The following is a 19,127-nucleotide window of genomic DNA, read 5'->3' on the forward strand; positions in this document are numbered from 1 at the left end:
CATACACACAGAAAAATAGGAAAGTAAACAAACGGGTAATATGTTCTAACAGTAGTACAATTATTTAGTGGCATAGCGAACGTGTGTCCTATATACATGGGAGTACCGGTACAAAGTCAATGTGTGGCTGCACCGGTTAGTTGAGGTAGTATGTACATGTGGGTAGAGTTATTAAAGTGACTATGCATAGATGACGACAACCGAGAGTAGCAGCGGTGTAAAGGGGGAGGGGGGGGGTAAGCCTTTTAATTTTTTTATAATAAAAAAAAAAATTCAGGTAGCCATTTGAGTAGATGTTCAGGAGTCTTGTGGCTTGGGGGTAGAAGCTGTTTAGAAGCCTCTTGGGCCTAGACTTGGCGCTCCGGTACCGCTTGCAGTGCGGTAGCAAAGAGAACAGTCTATGACTAGGGTGTCTGAAGTCTTTGACAATTCCTGGTATAGAGGAATGGTTTGCAAGTCCTGGTTTGCAAGCCCTGCCACATCTGACGAGTGCCAGAGCCGGTGTAGTACGATTCGATCTTAGTCCTGTATTGACGCTTTGCTTGTTTGATGATTCGTCGGAGGGCATAGCAGGATTTCTTATAAGCTTCCGGGTTAGAGTCCCCCTCCTTGAAAGCGGCAGCTCTAGCCTTTAGCTCAGTGCGGATGCTGTCTGTAATCCATGGCTTCTGGTTGGGGTATGTATGTACGATCACTGTGGGGACGACATCATCGATGCACTTATTGATGAAGCCAATGGCTGATGTGGTGTACTCCCGGAACATATTCCAGTCTGTGCTAGCGAAACAGTCCTTTAGCATCTGCTTCATCTGACCACTTTTTTATTGATCTAGTCACTGGTGCTTCCTGCTTTTAATTTTTGCTTGCAAGCAGGAATCAAGAGGATATAACTATGTTCAGATTTGCCAAATGGAGGGCGAGTGAGAGCTTTGTATGCGTCTCTGTGTGTGGAGTATAGGTGGCCCAGCGATTTCTTTTTTTTTTCTTCCCTTTGGTTCCACATTTAACATGCTGATAAAAATTTGGTAAACGGATTTAAGTTTCCCTGCATTAAAGTCCTTGGCTACTAGGAGCACCACCTCTGGGTGAGCGTTTTCTTGTTTGCTTATGGTGGAATATAGCTCATTCAATTCTGTCTTAGTGCCAGCCTCTGACTGGTGGTATGTGAACAGCTACGAGAAATACAGATGAAAACTCTAGGTAGAAAGTGTGGTCTACAGCTTATCATGAGATACTCTACCTCAGGCGAACAATAGCGCGATACTTCATTGGATATCGCGCACCAGCTGTTTTTTACAAAAATACATAGTCCGCCGCCCCATGTCTATCCTGCCGGAATAGCGTGTAACCAGCCAGCTGTATATTGATAGTGTCGACGTTTAGCCACGATGCCGTGAAGCAAAAGATGTTAGTTTTAATGTCGCGTTGGTAGTTTAATATTCAGCGTAGCTCGTCGATTTTATTCTCCATGTTTGCTATCAGAATGAAGGGAAGTGGGGGTTTATTAGATCGCCTACAAATTCACGCAAATCGCGGGGATCTGGGCCTGTTCCCGAGAAAGCAGTATATCCTTCGCGTCGGGCTCGTCAGAGTCGTGAAAGGAAAAAAATGATTCTGCTTCGTAAAATGTCTGCCTTCATCTCCGGCGCCATAACCCAGTGGTTATCATCTTGTGTTATCATACACAGTGTAACCCAGTGGTTTTCATCTTTGTTATCATACACTGTAACCCAGTGGTTATCATCTTGTGTTATCATACAGGGTAAGCATGCTCCTGAAGCTTTTCTGATTGGTTCCTCAACGCTTTGGAAAGAAGAACTCAATTATATTCAGCATTAGAAATGGACTGTCAAGTTTAGTCCTCCCACAACATCATAGAAAAATGTACATTAATTCAAATCTATCTCTACGGTTCCCCAGAAGTTTATTGGGTTGTGTTTGTACTAGCCAGTGGAGCACACAACAGGATGTGGTCCCAGGTTAAAAAAGCATCAGCTCTGTGTCTCTTGAACCACTCACTTCCTGCCTCTGGGCTATGCAGTGTCTGTCAGCCGAGTGGTTCTGCACTGCTTCAACTCTTAACATAGTGCATTCGGAAAGTATTCAGACCCTTCCACTTTTTCCAAATTTTGTTACGTTACAGCCTTATTCTAAAATTAATGAAATTGTTTTCCCTCATCAATCTACACACAATACCCCCCATAATGACAAAGCAAAAATTTAGTTTTAGAAATGTTTGCAATTGTATAAAGAAATACAAACTGAAATATTACATTTACATAAGTATTCAGACCCCAGGCTCCGTTCATCTTTCCCTCGATCCTGACTAGTCTCCCAGTCCCTGCCGCTGAAAAACATCACCACTGCATGATGCTGCCACTACCATACTTCACCGTAGGGATGGTATTGGCCAGGTGATAAGCGGGGCCTGGTTTCCTCCAGATATGACGCTTAGCATTCAGGCCAAAGAGTTCAATCTTGGTTTCATCAGACCAGAAAATATTGTTTCTCGTGGTTTGAGAGTCCTTTGGGGGCCTTTTGGCAAACTCCAAGCGGGCTGTCGTGTGCATTTTACTGAGTGGCTTCCGTCTGGCCACTACTATAAAGGCCTGATTGGTGGAGTGTTGCAGAGATGGTTGTCCTTCTGGAAGGTTCTCCACAGAGGAACTCTAGAGCTCTGTCAGAGTGACCATCGGATTCTTGGTCATCTCCCTGACCAAGGCCCTTCTCTCCCGATTGCTCAATTTGGCCGAGCAGCCAGCTCTAGGAAGAGTCTTGGTGGTTCCAAACTTCATCCATTTAAGAATTATGGAGGCCACTGTGTTCTTGGGGACCGTCAATGCTGCAGAAATGTTTTGGTACCCTTCTCTAGATCTGTGCCTCAACACAATTCTGTCTCGGAACTCTATGGACAATTCCTTCAACCTCAGGGCTTGGTTTTTTCTCTATCATGCACTGTCAACTGTGGGACCTTATATAGTCAGGTGTGTGCCTTAACAGGAACGAGTTTGGGAAATCCTGATACAACTGATATCAATTGCTCGTTAGAGTGCGAGCTGCTTTTATAAGAGTTGGTATTTATTAGCAGAATCACTATGTCCAGTTAGATTCAGCCACTCTGTGGTCATTGGACTGTATGCATCTGTGAACCTTGAACTTCAAATTTTATTTGTCACATACACATGGTTAGCAAATGTTAATGCGAGTGTAGCGAAATGCTTGTGCTTCTAGTTCCGACAATGCAGTAATAACCAACGAGTAATCTAACCTAACAATTCCACAACAACTACCTTATACACACAGTGTAAAGGAATGAAAGAATATGTACATACAAATATATGAATGAGTGATGGTACAGAACGGCATAGGCAAGATGCAGTAGATGGTATTGAGTACAGTATATACATATGAGATGAGTAATGTAGGGTATGTAAACATTATATGAAGTGGCATTGTTTAAAGTGGCTAGTGATACATTTTTTTACATACATTTTTACATTATTAAAGTGGCTGGAGTTGAGTCAGTATGTTTGCAGCAGCCACTCAATGTTAGTGGTGGCTGTTTAACAGTCTGATGTCCTTAAGATTTAAGCTGTTTTTCAGTCTCTTGGTCCCTGCTTTGATGCACCTGTACTGACCTCGCCTTCTGGATGATAGCGGGGTGAACAGGCAGTGGCTCCGGTGGTTGTTGTCCTTGATGATCTTTATGGCCTTCCTGTGACGTCGGGTGGTGTAGGTGTCCTGGAGGGCAGGTAGTGCCCCCGGTGATGCGTTGTGCAGACCTCACTACCCTCTGGTGAGCCGTACGGTTGTGGGTGGAGCAGTTGCCCTACCAGGCGGTGATACAGCCCGACAGGATGCTCTCGATTGAGCATCTGTAAAAGTTTGAGTGCTTTTGGCGACAAGCCAAATTACTTCAGCCTCCTGAGGTTGAAGAGGCGCTGCTACGCCTTCTTCACCACACTGTCTGTGTGGGTGGACCAATTCCGTTTGTCCGTGATGTGTTCGCCGAGGAACTTATAACTTACTACCCTCTCCACTATTGTCCCGTCGATGTGGTTTGGGGGGTGCTCCTTCTGCTGTTTCCTGAAGTCCACGATCATCTCCTTTGTTTTGTTGACGTTGAGTGTGAGGTTATTTTTCTGACACCACAATTCGAGGGCCCTCACCTCCTCCCTGTAGGCCGTCTCGCCGTTGTTGGTAATCAAGCCTACCACTGTAGTGTCGTCTGCAAACTTGATGATTGAGTTGGAGGCGTGCATGGCCACGCAGTCGTGGGTGAACAGGGAGTACAGGAGAGGGCTCAGAACGCCCCAGTGTTGAGGATCAGCGGGATGGAGATGTTGTTACCTACCCTCACCACCTGGGGGCGGCCCGTCAGGACGTCCAGTACCCAGTTGCACAGGGCGGGGTCGAGACCCAGCGTCTCAAGCTTGATGACGAGTTTGGAGGGTACTATGGTGTTAAATGCTGAGCTGTAATCGATGAACAGCATTCTCACATAGGTATTCTTCTTGTCCAGATGGTTTAGGGCAGTGTGGTTGCGATTGCGTCGTCTGTGGACCTGTTGGGGTGGTAAGCAAATTGGATTGGGTCTAGGGTGTCAGGTAGGGTGGAGGTGATATGGTCCTTGACTAGTCTCTCAAAGCACTTCATGATGACGGAAGAGAGTGCTACGGGGCGGTAGTCGTTTAGCTCAGTTACCTTAGTGTAACGGATGTGAAATGGCTAGCTAGTTAGCGGGTACGCGCTAGTAGCGTTTCAATCAGTTACGTCACTTGCTCTAAAAACTAGATGTAGTGTTGCCCCTTGCTCCGCTGTGGGCGACCGTTGTTGATGTGTGCAGAGGGTCCCTGGTTTGCGCCCGGGTATGGGCGAGGGGACGGTTTAAAGTTATACTGTTACATTGATGCTGTTTACCCGGATCACTGGTTGCTGCGGAAAAGGAGGAGGTTGAAAGGGGGGTGAGTGTAACGGATGTGAAATGGCTAGCTAGTTAGCGGGTACGCGCTAGTAGCGTTTCAATCAGTTACGTCACTTGTTCTGAAACCTAGATGTAGTGTTGCCCCTTGCTCTGCAAGGGCCGTGGCTTTTGTGGAGCGATGGGTAACGACGCTTCGTGGGTGACTGTTGTTGATGTGTGCAGAAGGTCCCTGGTTCGCGCCCGTGTCGGGGCGAGGGGACGGTTTAAAGTTATACTGTTACATTAGCTTTCTTGGGAACAGGAACCTCTTGAAGCATGTGGGAACAGCAGACTGGGATAAGGATTTATTGAATATGTCCGTAAACACACCAGCCAGCTGGTCTGCGCATGCTCTGAGGACCCGGCTGGGGATGCCGTCTGGGCCTGCAGCCTTGCGAGGGTTAACACGTTTACATGTTTTACTCACGTCGGCTGCAGTGAAGGAGAGTCCGCAGGTTTTGGTAGCAGGCCGTGTCAGTGGCACTGTATTGTCCTCAAAGCGAGCAAAGAAGTTGTTTAGTCTGTCTGGGAGCAAGACATCCTGGTCCGCGACGGGGTTGGTTTTCTTTTTGTAATCCGTGATTGACTGTAGACCCTGCCACATACCTCTCGTGTCTGAGCCGTTGAATTGCGACTCTACTTTGTCTCTATACTGACGCTTAGCTTGTTTGATTGCCTTGCGGAGGGAATAGCTACACTGTTTGTATTCGGTCATGTTTCTGGTCACCTTGCCCTGATTAAAAGCAGTGGTTTGCGCTTTCAGTTTCGCTCGAATGCTGCCATCAATCCACAGTTTCTGGTTGGGGAATATTTTAATTAACGCTGTGGGTACAACATCACCGATGCACTTGCTAATTAACTCGCTCACCGAATCAGCATATTCATCAATGTTGTTGTTTGACGCAATGCGGAACATTTCCCAGTCCACGTGATCGAAGCAATCTTGAGGCATGGAATCAGATTGGTCGGACCAGCGTTGAACAGACCTGAGCGCGGGAGCTTCCTGTTTTAGTTTCTGTCTATAGGCAGGGAGCAACAAAATGGAGTCGTGGTCAGCTTTTCCGAAAGGAGGGCCCGGGAGTGCCTTATATGCGTTGCGGAAGTTAGAATAACAATGATCCAGGGTTTTACCAGCCCTGGTCTGCTTGGGGGGAATATATGCGGCTGTGATTATAATCGAAGAGAATTCTCTTGGTAGATAATGCGGTCGGCATTTGATTGTGAGGAATTCTAAGTCAGGTGAACAGAAGGACTTGAGTTCCTGTATGTTGTTATGATCACACCACGTCTTGTTAATCATAAGGCATACCCCCCCGCCCTTCTTCTTACCAGAAAGATGCTTGTTTCTGTCGGCGTGATGCGTGAAGAAACCAGCTGGCTGTACCGACTCCGATAGCGTGTCTCGAGTGAGCCATGTTTCCGTGAAGCAAAGAACGTTTCAGTCTCTGATGTCTCTCTGGAATGCTACCCTTGCTCAGATTTCATCTACCTTGTTGTCAAGAGACTGGACATTGGCGAGTAGTATGCTCGGGAGCGGTGCGCGATGTGCCCGTCTCCGGAGCCTGACCAGAAGACCGCTTTGTCTTCCCCTTTTACGGCTTCGTTGTTTTGGGTCGCTGGCTGGGATCCGATCCATTGTCCTGGGTGGTAGGCAAAACAGAGGATCCACTTCGGGAAAGTTGTATTCCTGGTCGTAATGTTGGTGAGTTGACGTTGCTCTTATATCCAATAGTTCCTCCCGACTGTACGTAATAAAACCTAGACTACCTGGGGTAACAATTGTCGTGGCAATTTCCTGTATTGCCAAATGAGGAGAGTTACAAACCACACACCAGTCAGTTATACTTAAACTTCATCTTTAATAATGTGAGCTTTACCATAGCCCTGTGACTTTCAACAATTCACTTTCTATAATGAATTGTTGAGAGTCCTAACATAATGGCAACTGAGATATTTTATAGCAAAGATACACCCCTCTCAACTTACATGACGAACCACAGATCTTTAGGAACTCTTCACAAAGGGCCTTTTACTTGAGAAAGGAGTATCCCATAGCCAGATAGCATTAGCTATAAATTATCGCTCAGTTTGGTCTCTAAATCGAGGTTCTAATCTCGTTCCTGGTACTTCATAGTACCAAAACATTACCTCATCCAAGGCATAACTCAATTGTCAACTCTTATATACTCCTATCTCAAGTAAACCCCCTCTTCTCCCCACTCCTAGACAAGCTCACTGAGGGGAGTGACTTGCACACAGACATTGTGGAGCCAAGAGATAATTGGTTCCCCCTTAATCATGCCATCCCTTCTAACAGATACATTCACATATGAAGACAATGTTCCATTCTGTCCTCTTCCCTTTCTGATATTCTGCATAGCACCAGGGACATGTGAAAGACAAGCCTGACCTCTCCCCTCTCTGGGCCCCAAGTGACTGAGCCCTAGCTGAGAAGGAAAAAGTGCAACTGCCAACAGTATAGTCCAAAAGGATACATTCTAATGACAAGTATCTCACATAAGCATATTATATAAATAAAACATCTTATTTATCTATGTTACCCAACTAATTCTGATTCATCTGCCACACAATGTAAGAAATAACACGTAAAAAAACAAAATACTGCATAGTTTCCTAGGAACGCAAAGCGAGGCGGCCATCTGTCGGCGCCTGAATTTGACTTTGCACATACAGTATGTTAATTGGTGGGTTGCTTTAGTGACATCAACCCTCCATTGTTGTACAAATCAATTCCATAGAATATTTTCTTGTGTCTATTTTCAAAGGATAAAGCTAAGAGCTGTTGTGGAAATTCTTACACAGGGACACTCAAAGTCAATCTTAAATGAATCATACTTTTTTGTCAGCAAAGCTGGAGAGGTCGTAGTCAAACTTAGATGCATAAAGTACCGGTCTGAAGTGAGCTCTAACAGGGCAGTCCCGTTAGTTCCCTTATATACTGACAAGTTATATTTGCATGATGTAGCTTATTCATCATTCATAATTAATGTTTGCTTCATTCATGTGACGATCAAATACTGGGTCATGCATGTGACAGACCAACACCCCACAAGGCTTCTTCTCTCTAAGCTGAGACCTTGAAACTGAGATATCCCTTTCTCTAAACAAGGTTCTAGGCGTACTGCCAAATTGCAGATACTGACAGTGAGGATTCGTTCAATCAGTCACTTGCATGAACACAGAAATTGGTTTATAGAAAAGCACAAACATAACACACAAATTTGTTATTAGAAAAGCACAAACATACACATTTCCATAACATTCCATTCTCTTATCACTTGTGTGATGATAATCATTACATTTTAATGTAAGCATTTAGATTTTAGCTTCTATATCATAATATTCTATACTCCTATTAAAGTTAGGGAAATCAACGCAGAAAAAAACAGCCACTTCATAATTTCAAACCCTTCATTCTGGGTTATACAATCTAAATAGTATGGTAATACAATTTTTTATTTAACTAGGCAAGTCAGTTAAGAACAAATTATTATTTACAATGACAACCTAGGAACAGTGGGGTAACTGCCTTGTTCAGGTGCAGAATAATTTTTTTTTTTACCTTGTCAGCTCGGGGATTCGATCTAGCAACCTTTCAAACAGGGATTCCAACCAAGTTGCAGGCGTCCACTCTGGTTGTGGGGAATTATTCTTAGCAACAGTGGCAATGTATTCGGCGAGATCAGTCATATTAGAAGAGTGATCTGGGACAAAAGTACAACATTCATCGCCAATGATTGCACAAGTGCCCTCTTGACCTGCCAAAATATAGTCAAGAGCCTCTCTGTTTTGCAGAGATAATTTACGCAATTCTTTTAGCATTGCCAATTTTCTCTATGTCTCTAGAGATCTCCCGAATTTGGCCTAGAGCACATGCATAACTTTCACAGGGAAGAGAGAGAACACATGTTATAACAGTTTCACACCAACCTTGATAAGAATGGGATTGGGGCAAGGTTAGCCCAAGCTACAATCTAGTGGCTCTCCTCACAATTTAGGGGTATAGCTCTGTCTCTACAAGCCTCTCCTTCCCATATCATAATTATAAATATTGATAAATTATCCAACCCAAATTTAGAATGACAGTCCTTAGTGCTTCACATTGGTTCTATCACTTTAATTTAAGACCCTCATCAATAAATCAAACAGAGTATTAACCACTAACAAATATTAATTAACAGGTGGGTTGTGTGTGGGTGCTGGCATGGTGCCCCCTTGTATATAGATTCCTTGCCCGCTATAATTACCATTCTATATTAACAGCTGGATCCGGGTACCTTTAACTGCTCTCCTAAGGCACTTGCCTTGGGAATCCTTTCAAAGGGAGAGATACAGAATCATTGATAAACGTAGAAAAAAAACTTGATAGACACATCACATGATACAGTGTCCCGTCAAGCTGAATAGGCACCTTCTAAAGTAAACAAACCCAGAGCCCCTCTCTTGTAATCATTGTCATTTCGACCTGTTGCGTTGACATACAATTCCATACAAACTATCCCTGGGACATAAACTTAGTCACAATTTAAAACCTGTTGAACAAATCTGCTAGGACCTTCAAAAAGTTGGTGCTGGCTTATCAGCACAATATTCGGTACTAAAACATTTACTTGGATCTACTTCTTCTGGACACAGTTCCAGGTAATGGAAACATATTGTTGTTTTAGATCACATTACCCACTTAAATCACTGGACACAGTTCCAGGTAATGGAAACATATTGTTGTTTTAGATTACATTACCCACTTAAATCACTGGACACAGTTCCAGGTAATGGAAACATATTGTTGTTTTAGATTACATTACCCACTTAAATCACTGGACACTGTTCCAGGTAATGGAAACAGATTACTGTTTTAGATGACATTACCTTCTTACTTTAATCCCTGGTGCTACCCATACTATAGAATTGAGTAATACATTGTCAAAAACGTGTCTTATTCAATTATTCATACCTCTGTCCCAAATTTCCCCACTGTGTCTCGTACAGCCTATTTGAGTTCAGTGTGTACTGGTAGCTATTGTTCCACAGGAAGCTGATCTCTAACCCAAACAACAGATCACTTAAACACAAGAGCAATGGACCAGGCCTTGAAGAGTGAGCAGCCTCTAATTTAATATCAGTCCCAATGCTCAATCCCTTTGTCTTATTACTTGAAATTACTAAAATATTGCATTATTGGAGTGCTATCTGAAAGCCAATTACTATTCACGTTGTTACTTTCACTAGTCTCCGTATCTGTTTCTTTCTTTCCCAATAGGAAGATCTTCTCAATCACTTTGTTAATACACACAGATCACTCTCAAACAACATTCTGCTTTTCCCCCTCTTGCAAGGTTTAAAACAAAACAAACATGATAACCTTCTCCATATTGGAAGGCATTGATTTCATTTTAGTCTACCCTAACAATGTTAGTCTATATATTTATTTCACTTTCTGCTTCACACTTATTAAATGTCTATTTTAAGCTTCGTATGTAATATGCCAAATGTATAAAATATATTGGTCAATTTAGAAGGGGAGAGATAAACAGTTTTTATAACTAGGCTAGCACGGCACTGTCATTGGAATGTTCTATCCATAAGGTTTCTGGCACTTGAGACAAAATAGACTGGGAGGCAGTGTCAGACCCCCAGTCATCCTGGGGCACTGGTTCAATTTGCCTGCTTACTCATTGGTTTAATATCTCATCGTTTGGGATATCAACAAAAATCAGGAGTACAATCAATTGTAGCCTTAAGTTTAGTTAATAGAAAATCATGTTCAACATTCATTGGTTCTATTTCTAGTTTTATTGGTTAGGGGTAAGTCAAGTCCCATACAATGCTTTAACCTTATCACACCTCAAATTATCCAAAAAGGGACCACTCTGAACATTTCTCATAATACTTTTTACACCACTTACATACGTCTACGTGTGGGTGTGCAAATTGTATATATATTTGTTTCTATTGTTACATCTCTAGTAACCCATTATACTCAATATTATGTTACTTTATCTCTAAAGTTTCAATCTCTTAATATCCACATTTCAATCAATCTTATTATCCAAATTTCAATCAGCTTAATTTGTCGTATCTCACAATCACGCATCTTTCACATCGACTTTCACTTTCACAAAATCACTCCCTAAAAACAAAATCCTATGGAACAATCCTTGGATAGCTTTTCAGAATGCACAGATAAATTGGTCAACATGGACAACTAGGTGAAGGATTTTTTAAACTAACAAAAGGAGTTCTACAAGCAGTTGTTACAAAAATAACAAAATAGCTTGAAGTGTTTTGTCCAATTACTGGTGGAGTAAACTAATAAAATAATGCATGACCTGATCAGAGAGGTCCAGGACCTGAAGAACAGTTTGCAGTTCTCCCAGGGTCCTCTTGATGAGTTTAAACAGGAGAACGGCAAGATGATAGCAATCTGTAAATCACTGAGAGAGGACATCAATTCTCTGTATGAATCCATGATAACAATAACAGATAAACCAGATTATCTCGAGGTACAATCAAGACGGAACAACTAGGTTGTGGACGGAATTGCAGAATCTCCACGAGACCTGGAGGGAGTCTGAGGACAAAGTGAGGGAAGTGATCTCATAGAAATTGAAAATGGACCAGCGGAAGATTGAGGTGGAGCGCGCCAACAGAACTGGAAATCCCACCACCGGTCCAGGTGACATGCCCAGGCCGAGGTAGCTGTTCTGTAAGGTAGTTGTTCTAGAAAGAACCAAGAACTTGAGAGGAATGTATATCTTCCTCAACAAGGACTATCCTGAAGCTATGCGCCAGAAGAGAAAAGACCTTATCCCAACCATGAAAGCTGCCAGAGCGCGTGTGGACATAGCTTACATCCGCTATGACAGGCTCATTGTCCATCCTCCGTCCCAAAAATGCCTGGAAGGGATGAGAGAACCAAGACTGTAGGTTCATAGCTTTAACCTCGCAGCACACACCACACTTTCACACACCAATTGATTAATGAACTGCTGAATGAATATTTTTTTCTCTTGCTTTATCTCTGATAAGCTACCCAGGAAAGGGCTGAAAATAGCCCATATTAATATATGTAACCATAGAAATAAGGTTCATATATTAGCCATTTCTGAGACTCACTTAGATAATTCATTTGATGATACAGCAGTAGCAATACAAGGATATACCATCTATAGAAGAGGCAGAAATGCTGTATATATTCAGAGCCATATCCCTGTAATGCTTAGAGAAGCTCATATGTCAAGTGTTATTGAAGTGTTGTGGTTTCAGGTTCACTTGGCACATTTAAAGCCTTTTCTGTTGGGGTGTTGCTATAGGCCAACAAGTGCTAACAGTCAGTATCTAAATAATGTGTGAAATGCTTGATAGTGTATGTGAGGTAAACAGAGAGGTCTACTTTCTTTATTGACTGGTTTTCATCAAGCTGCCCACTCAAGAGGAAGCTTCTTACTGTAACCAGTGACTGTAATCTGGTTCAGGTTATTAATCAACCTACCAGGGTGTTTACAAACACTACAGGAACAAGATCATCCACATGTATTGATCACATTTGTATAACTTTGTTCTAAAGCTGTATCTGTACCCCTTGGATGCAGTGATCACAATATAGTGGCTATATCCAAGAAAGCCTAAGTTCCAAAAGCTGGGCCTAAAATTGTGTATAAGGGATCATACAAAAGATTTTGCTGTAGATGATGTAAAAAATATTTGTTTGCAAGTCAGTTAAGAACAAGTTCTTCTTTACAATGATGGCCTACAAGGGAACATTGGGTTAACTGCTTTGTTCAGGGACAGGTAGACAGATTTTTTAACCTTGTCAGCTCAGAGATTCGATCCAGCAACCTTTCCCCTGGCCCAACACTCTAACCACTAGGCTACCTACCGCTCTAAAATGAATAAGGAGCATCCAGATGCTGCACTTGATGAATTTATGAAATTGCTTCTTACAATTATTGATAAACATGCACCTGTTAAGAAACTGACTGTTTGAACTGTTGAGGCTCCATGGATTGATGAGGAATCGAAAACCGTTATGGTTGAAAGAGAAGAGGTAAAAGGAGTGGCTAATACGTCTGGCTGCACATCTGATACTCATGTAGCTACCCTGCACACCAGCTGCCAAACCTTCAATCTGCACTACAGCTAAAGTACACAGAACACTACAGCTTCCTCTTTCTATGTATATTTGGGTGCACACTTTACTTGCTTATCACCCCTTGCAACATTTCCCCTCCACCCTGCTTGAGTTAGTGGGTTGGTTTATCTATCAATTATCAATTGTCATTGCAAATAAGAATTTGTTCCTAACTGACTTGCCTGGTTAAATAAAGGTTAAATATATATTTTTTTTTAAATAAAGTCATCTCTGCCCTTCGCTCTGTCTCTCTCGCTCTCTCTGTCTCTCTCGCTCTCTCTGTCTCTGTCTCTCTCTCTCTGTCTCTCTCTATCTGTCTCTCTCTATCTGTTTCTCTCTGTCTTTCTCTCTCTGTCTCAGTGTTGTAATGATGTGCAAATAGTTAAAGTACGAAAGGTAAAATAAATAAACATAAATATAGGTTGTATTTACAATGGTGTTTGTTCTTCACTGGTTGCCCTTTTCTTGTGGCAACAGGACAGACATCTTGCTGATGTGATTGCACACTGTGGTTTTTCACCCAATAGATATGGGAGTTTATCAAAATTGGGTTTGTTTTTCAAATTCTTTGTGGGTCTGTGTAATCTGAGAGAAATATGTGTCTCTAATATGGTCATACATTCGGCAGGAGGTTCTCTCTGTCTCTGTCTCTCTGTGTTTCTCTCTCTCCACCCACATTATATCCCCTCTCGCTCTATTTCTTACACGCCTATCTTTAAGTTTCTGTGTCCCCTCTCTTGTTTAAAAAAGTGCCACCACTAACACCTGCCTCGTTGGGTCTGTCTCTTTTGAAACCATCGTTCAGACTGTTCATTTTATAGCAACACATTGGTGAGTTTACATTTTTTTAATCAATGATAATTCATCAAATCTCCCCTATGTTTGGCATTTTATGGTCTGGATCTGTTTGAACATTTTCTTCCATCTTTCTGACATTTCTCTCATCTTCCTATGTGTGACCATCTTGTCACGGCTCTTTCCACTCTCTCTGTATGTCCACCTTCAGCTTCACACTCTCCACTCAATCTCTCTTTCCACATCTCCTCCTCACTTTTCTCCCACCACTGTTTCTCTCCTTCCACTGTGTTTTTATTTAGTCTTTTTAGGACTTTTACATATTTCCCCCCCTTTTTCTTTTTTTGGGTGTGACCCTGGTGTATTTAGTTTCAGAACTGTAAGAAGAATGTTAGTGTATGTAGTTCAGTCCTTGAGCTGTTCTTGTCTATTGAGGTTTTGAATTATATCATGTTTTATGTCTTGTGTGGAGCCCAGGAAGAGTAGCTGCACCTTCAACAACAGCTAATGGGTATCTGAATAAAATGCCAATACCCAATCTACAAAATGAAAGAATTGCATTGGGGTTAAAGGGTGTGGTTAATGGTTACATATCAAGTGGGCCTTTGCTTAAAACATTTAGGTTATCTGTGCTAATGCTGTGTAACTATTATGCATATAAACAGAGTATGTAAACAGCACATCCCTAAGTGAGATCCTTATTAAAGATCCTTATTAAATCAGTGCTCCACCCCAATACGGCTGCCTTTACAAAGGCAGTCTAATTCTAATAGTTTTCCTACTAATTGGTCTTTTGACCAATCACATCAGCTCTGAAAAAGATCTGATGTGAAAAGATCTACTGTGGTTGTTCAAAAGAGCAATTAGTGGAAAAAAGATCCGAATTGGCTGCCTGTCTAAACGCAGCCTACTGTACCCTGCCTGCCTGCACCACATGAAAACATGTAACGGGAAATGTTCAGATATTCCTTCGACTTATTGGCTGGTTGGTCATATGCATAAATGTAAAGGCATTGTAGGATGTAGAAAGAGAGAGCAAACATTGCTTAATGTATTTTGCATAATCAAGTTGGCAATCTAGGATGGACTATGCCTTGTTGATAACTTTCATCTGATGAGCAGAATGTCACATTTGTACGTCATATGAAACAACAAGTCCACATACTCTACCGTTCAAAAGTTTGGGGTCACATAGAAATGTCCTTGTTTTTGAAAGAAAAGCACATTTTTTATCCATTAAAATAACATAAAAAGGATCAGAAATACAGTGTAGTATTGTTAATGTTGTAAATGACTATTGTAGCTGGAAATTGCAGATTTTTTATGGAATATCTACATAGGCGTATAGAGGGCCATTATCAGCAACAATCACTCCTGTGTTCCAATCGCACGTTGTGTTAGCTAATCCAAGTTTATAATTTTAAAAGACTAATTGATCACAGAAACCCTTTTGCAATTATGTTAGCACAGCTGAAAACTGTTGTGCTGTTTAAAGAAGCAATAAAACTGTCCTTCTTTAGACTAGTTGAGTATCTGGAGCATCAGCATTTGTGGGTTCGATTACAGGCTCAAAATAGACAGAAACAAAGCACTTTCTTCTGAAACTCGTCAGTCTATTCCAGTCACTTACAACATTAACAATGTCTACACTGTATTTCTGAAAAATTAGATGTTATTTTAATGGACAAAAAAACGATTTTCTTTCAAAAGTGACCCCAAACGTTTGAAAGGTTGTGTAGATGAATCCCACTGCATTCCTGTCTGAACTAGAACTATAAACTAGTCTTTACTCAATATGTCAGCTATCCACACAGATTTGGGAAAACCACAGGTGCACTTATTTTAAAATGCATTTGTCGACTCTGACAGGCATCCATATTTATCTATACAAGCATCCATATTCATCTATATAACAGTTTCCAATTGACTGTTATAATTATTCAACTAGAAGTGAGCAAGACCGAGGGAGAGAAAGCATCTGCTGGCTTCCTGTTAGTGAGTCACACAGGCAGAATCAGGGGGAGAATCTCAATTGCATACTCCCCGCGTCCTCTCTCCGCTCTCCTCGCCTCCTTCTCAAAACCCATTGGATGAGAAAAACAGAGGTCCCACCCCTCTGACCTTCTCCTCCAATGGGTTTTGAGAAGAAGATGAGGAGACAGGAGAGAGGACGCGAAGAGTATGCAATTGAGATTCTCCCATTGCCTACACCTCACACTCACTTCCTGTGTTTGTGAGGTGTGACGTGCTGTATCTGCAGGGACAGTACAGCACAATGAAACAATAGCATGGCACATCAATCACCATGACACCACAACTGTCAGAACCATTCACAACCAGTCAGTGTGACAGTTTCTGATTACAATAATCATATTATTATTCATGGGCAGGTTTTAGTCTACATTTAAAACCAGCCATACGTTATCCTGTAAAATATTTTTTTCTGAGAGTCCACCTTTCCGCCACAAACATTTCCAGGTGTAATTATCTGTATATATATTTTAAAAAAATTGCTGCATGGATATTGTAATTGGGAGGTGAATTGTGTTGCTTGTCAGGAGGTATAATGAATACTACTCAATTATACTGCAAACATTTTCGTCAGTAGGAAGCTAATGTTACTATATTTTCTTTACAGATCCAGTCATTAATAAATCAATGTATGGATCACCTCCAATTGAAAGGAAATAAACTGGATCTCCACCACAGCAGTGAGCAAAGATTTCTTCAACTTTTCTGCGAACTATTTGAAGAGGTACGTTGCGACATCAAATCTATCTTACCCTGCTAACCCCAATAATAACAGATTTATGGTTTTGTTCTAATAAGAGGCCAAACATGACTGGATTTGAACAGCTTTAGAATAAGAGACTTGTATTTTGTGACTGTCACAGTTGGGGTCAATTCCATTTCAATTCAGTCTGACAATTGAAATGTAATATTTATAGTGCAGATGAGGACCAACCAATCACTTCAGGATCTGAATCAGAGATACTGTATATGCCTTTAGATCCAACCCAATGTCCCTGTCAAATGTCAGTTTAAACAGTTTTTCCAATGTTACTCTCTCTTGTAGGCATGACTACTTACGATCCAGAAATCAAAGACCAAACCACCTCCTCCTTTGTCGTCTTGACTGTCTTCTTCATCCTGTTCACCCTCGTTGCCCTCCTGGTCGTTCTGTACATGTGGCTAAACCGCCAGACTAATGGCCAGTACACAGTCCACCAACTGGTCCTTGGGGAGGGTGGGGCCAGGGACCGGGTGAGGGGCGGGGTCCAAGTCCTGGAGGTGTGGTTCAGGCGTCGCCTTTGGCCTCTCAGTGAGGATGAGGAGACTGTAGGAGAGGAGGAACAGAGAGACGAAGAGGAGGATGTAGAGAGAGTGAGTGAGGGAGGGGAAAGTGAGGGGGAGGGGAAGAAGGAGGAGGGGGATAAGGAGAAGGGGGGTGAGAGGGAGGGCCGAGTGGACGACTCTTCGGATGACTACTCCAGTGCGGAGGGCTGTGGCCTGACGGAGAGAGTGAAGGTCATGGACGCGAAGAAGGAGAGGAGAGAGTGTGAGGGGAAGAGAGAGGAGAATATGGAGGAAAAGGGGGATAGCAAAGGTGATGAGGGAGCAGCGGGAGGAGAAGAAAGTGGACGGGGAGGTTTGCTGATACACCTGCATCAGTACTCTGGTAGTGCTATCTGGTCTGAAGATTATGAGGGAGGCAAAGACAACAAGGATGTGACTGCATTGTGAGGAAAGGATCAGAAAGGGGAAAGAGTTCCATAATACATTTGTGTACAGTAATAGCGCTTGACAGAACATTGGCTACTTGTCATCATCACCATCATCATCATCGTCATAATTGTAAACCTTACAAACCAGTGATATAACAATCAAGGCAGAGAGCAACAGAGAGTGTACTAAATCAATCCAATTATCAAAGTGACTGACAAGAGCAACAATTGCAGCTTGAATACATGAAGCTATATTAATGTATTTTAGATATAAAATCTCATTTTTAAACGGTTTGGGAGTTTTGGGGTTTGCACTGTTTCTATGAGATGATTTGTATTGTAAATATTTGTGTTCTGTATATTTTATGAATTGAATAGCTATTTAGATAGGCCTGCCCAACCTTCTTCCTGGAGATCTACTGTCCTGAAGGTTTTCAGTCCAATCCTAATTTAGCATATCTGATTCAGCTAGTTAAGGTATTGTTGAGCAGCTAATTAGTAGAATCAGGTGTGTTAAATTAGGGTTGGACTGAAAACCCATAGGACGTTAATCTCCAGGAAGAGGGTTGTGCAGCCCAGGCCTATGGCTTGACTTTGTGCTATACTGTTTCATGTATTTTGTGCATTATGTTTATTTCCAGAGAAATCCATGTAGTGAATTGGAGCCTCTGCCACAGTCAGAGAGCCATAGGCCAACCATTTCATTGATTTGCATGTGACAATTTTTTATTTTCTGATACAACTTAAAGGCCCAGTGCAGTCAAAATGATGTTTCGCTTATGTTTTGTATGATGTTGTACAGCAACTGATGAAACAAACACTGTAAAAGTGTGAACATATTTGATCAGTGTTATTCCTGATAGTTGCTGGTTGAAAATACAATCTACACAGGGCCTTTACATTTTTATTTTTGATGAGAGACTGTTACAGAGGAGTGTAAATGTTTTTTTTTAGGCTGGAACATGTTGTTGAATTGTATTGTTGTATGTTATAATTGTATAATGTATTGATTGTTGCTGCCTTTTTGGCCAGGTCTCCATTGAAAAAGAGGGTCTTAATGTGCTTTTCCTGGTTAAATAAAGGTTATTAAAAACATTTTTTTAAATCAGCAGGTTTGCATGGCATTCCCCTCCCACTCAGACCACTCCCTGACAGTCCTAGCAAAATTCTTGCTTGAGAAATATTTTTCTGCAAAAAGGCTATTTCTGTCCATTTGAATGAGAAACTATTATAGTAAAGGTTCTTAATTGTTACCCAGAAGTCATTTGATATTGATATAATAACGGTTGCATGAGGCTTTTAAGTGTTTGCGCTGATGTGATTATATTGTCTGTTTCCTTTTCTTAAAACTGCATTGTTGGTTAAGGGCTTGTAAGCAAGCAATTCACTGTTGTATTCGGCGCATGTGACATATCATATTTGATTTGATTCGATTTGATAGTTATACTGTTGAAATAAAAAAATATTTTCCAAATTACTATTATTGAAAGTG

The 19,127-nt window shown here is 41.8% G+C and overlaps 1 protein-coding gene across 1 annotated transcript; it reads left to right on the forward strand.

Annotated features, from left to right (window-relative positions):
• The first annotated feature begins 22 nt into the window (after positions 1-22).
• LOC129865797 (uncharacterized) lies at positions 23-19,113 on the forward strand. The gene is made up of 3 exons (XM_055938811.1): positions 23-13,946; positions 16,549-16,665; positions 16,987-19,113. Exon 3 carries the CDS (start codon positions 16,989-16,991, stop codon positions 17,652-17,654), a length of 666 nt encoding a protein of 221 aa, XP_055794786.1. The 5' UTR covers positions 23-13,946; positions 16,549-16,665; positions 16,987-16,988; the 3' UTR covers positions 17,655-19,113.
• Positions 19,114-19,127: the final 14 nt, after the last annotated feature.

Source organism: Salvelinus fontinalis, chromosome 11 (genome assembly GCF_029448725.1).
Source record: "Salvelinus fontinalis isolate EN_2023a chromosome 11, ASM2944872v1, whole genome shotgun sequence".
Classification (NCBI taxonomy): Eukaryota; Metazoa; Chordata; class Actinopteri; order Salmoniformes; family Salmonidae; genus Salvelinus; species Salvelinus fontinalis.

Bases quoted from the DNA above. Each gene is read 5' to 3' on its own strand.
- LOC129865797 (XM_055938811.1), top strand. From the start codon at position 16,989: ATGACTACTTACGATCCAGAAATCAAAGACCAAACCACCTCCTCCTTT.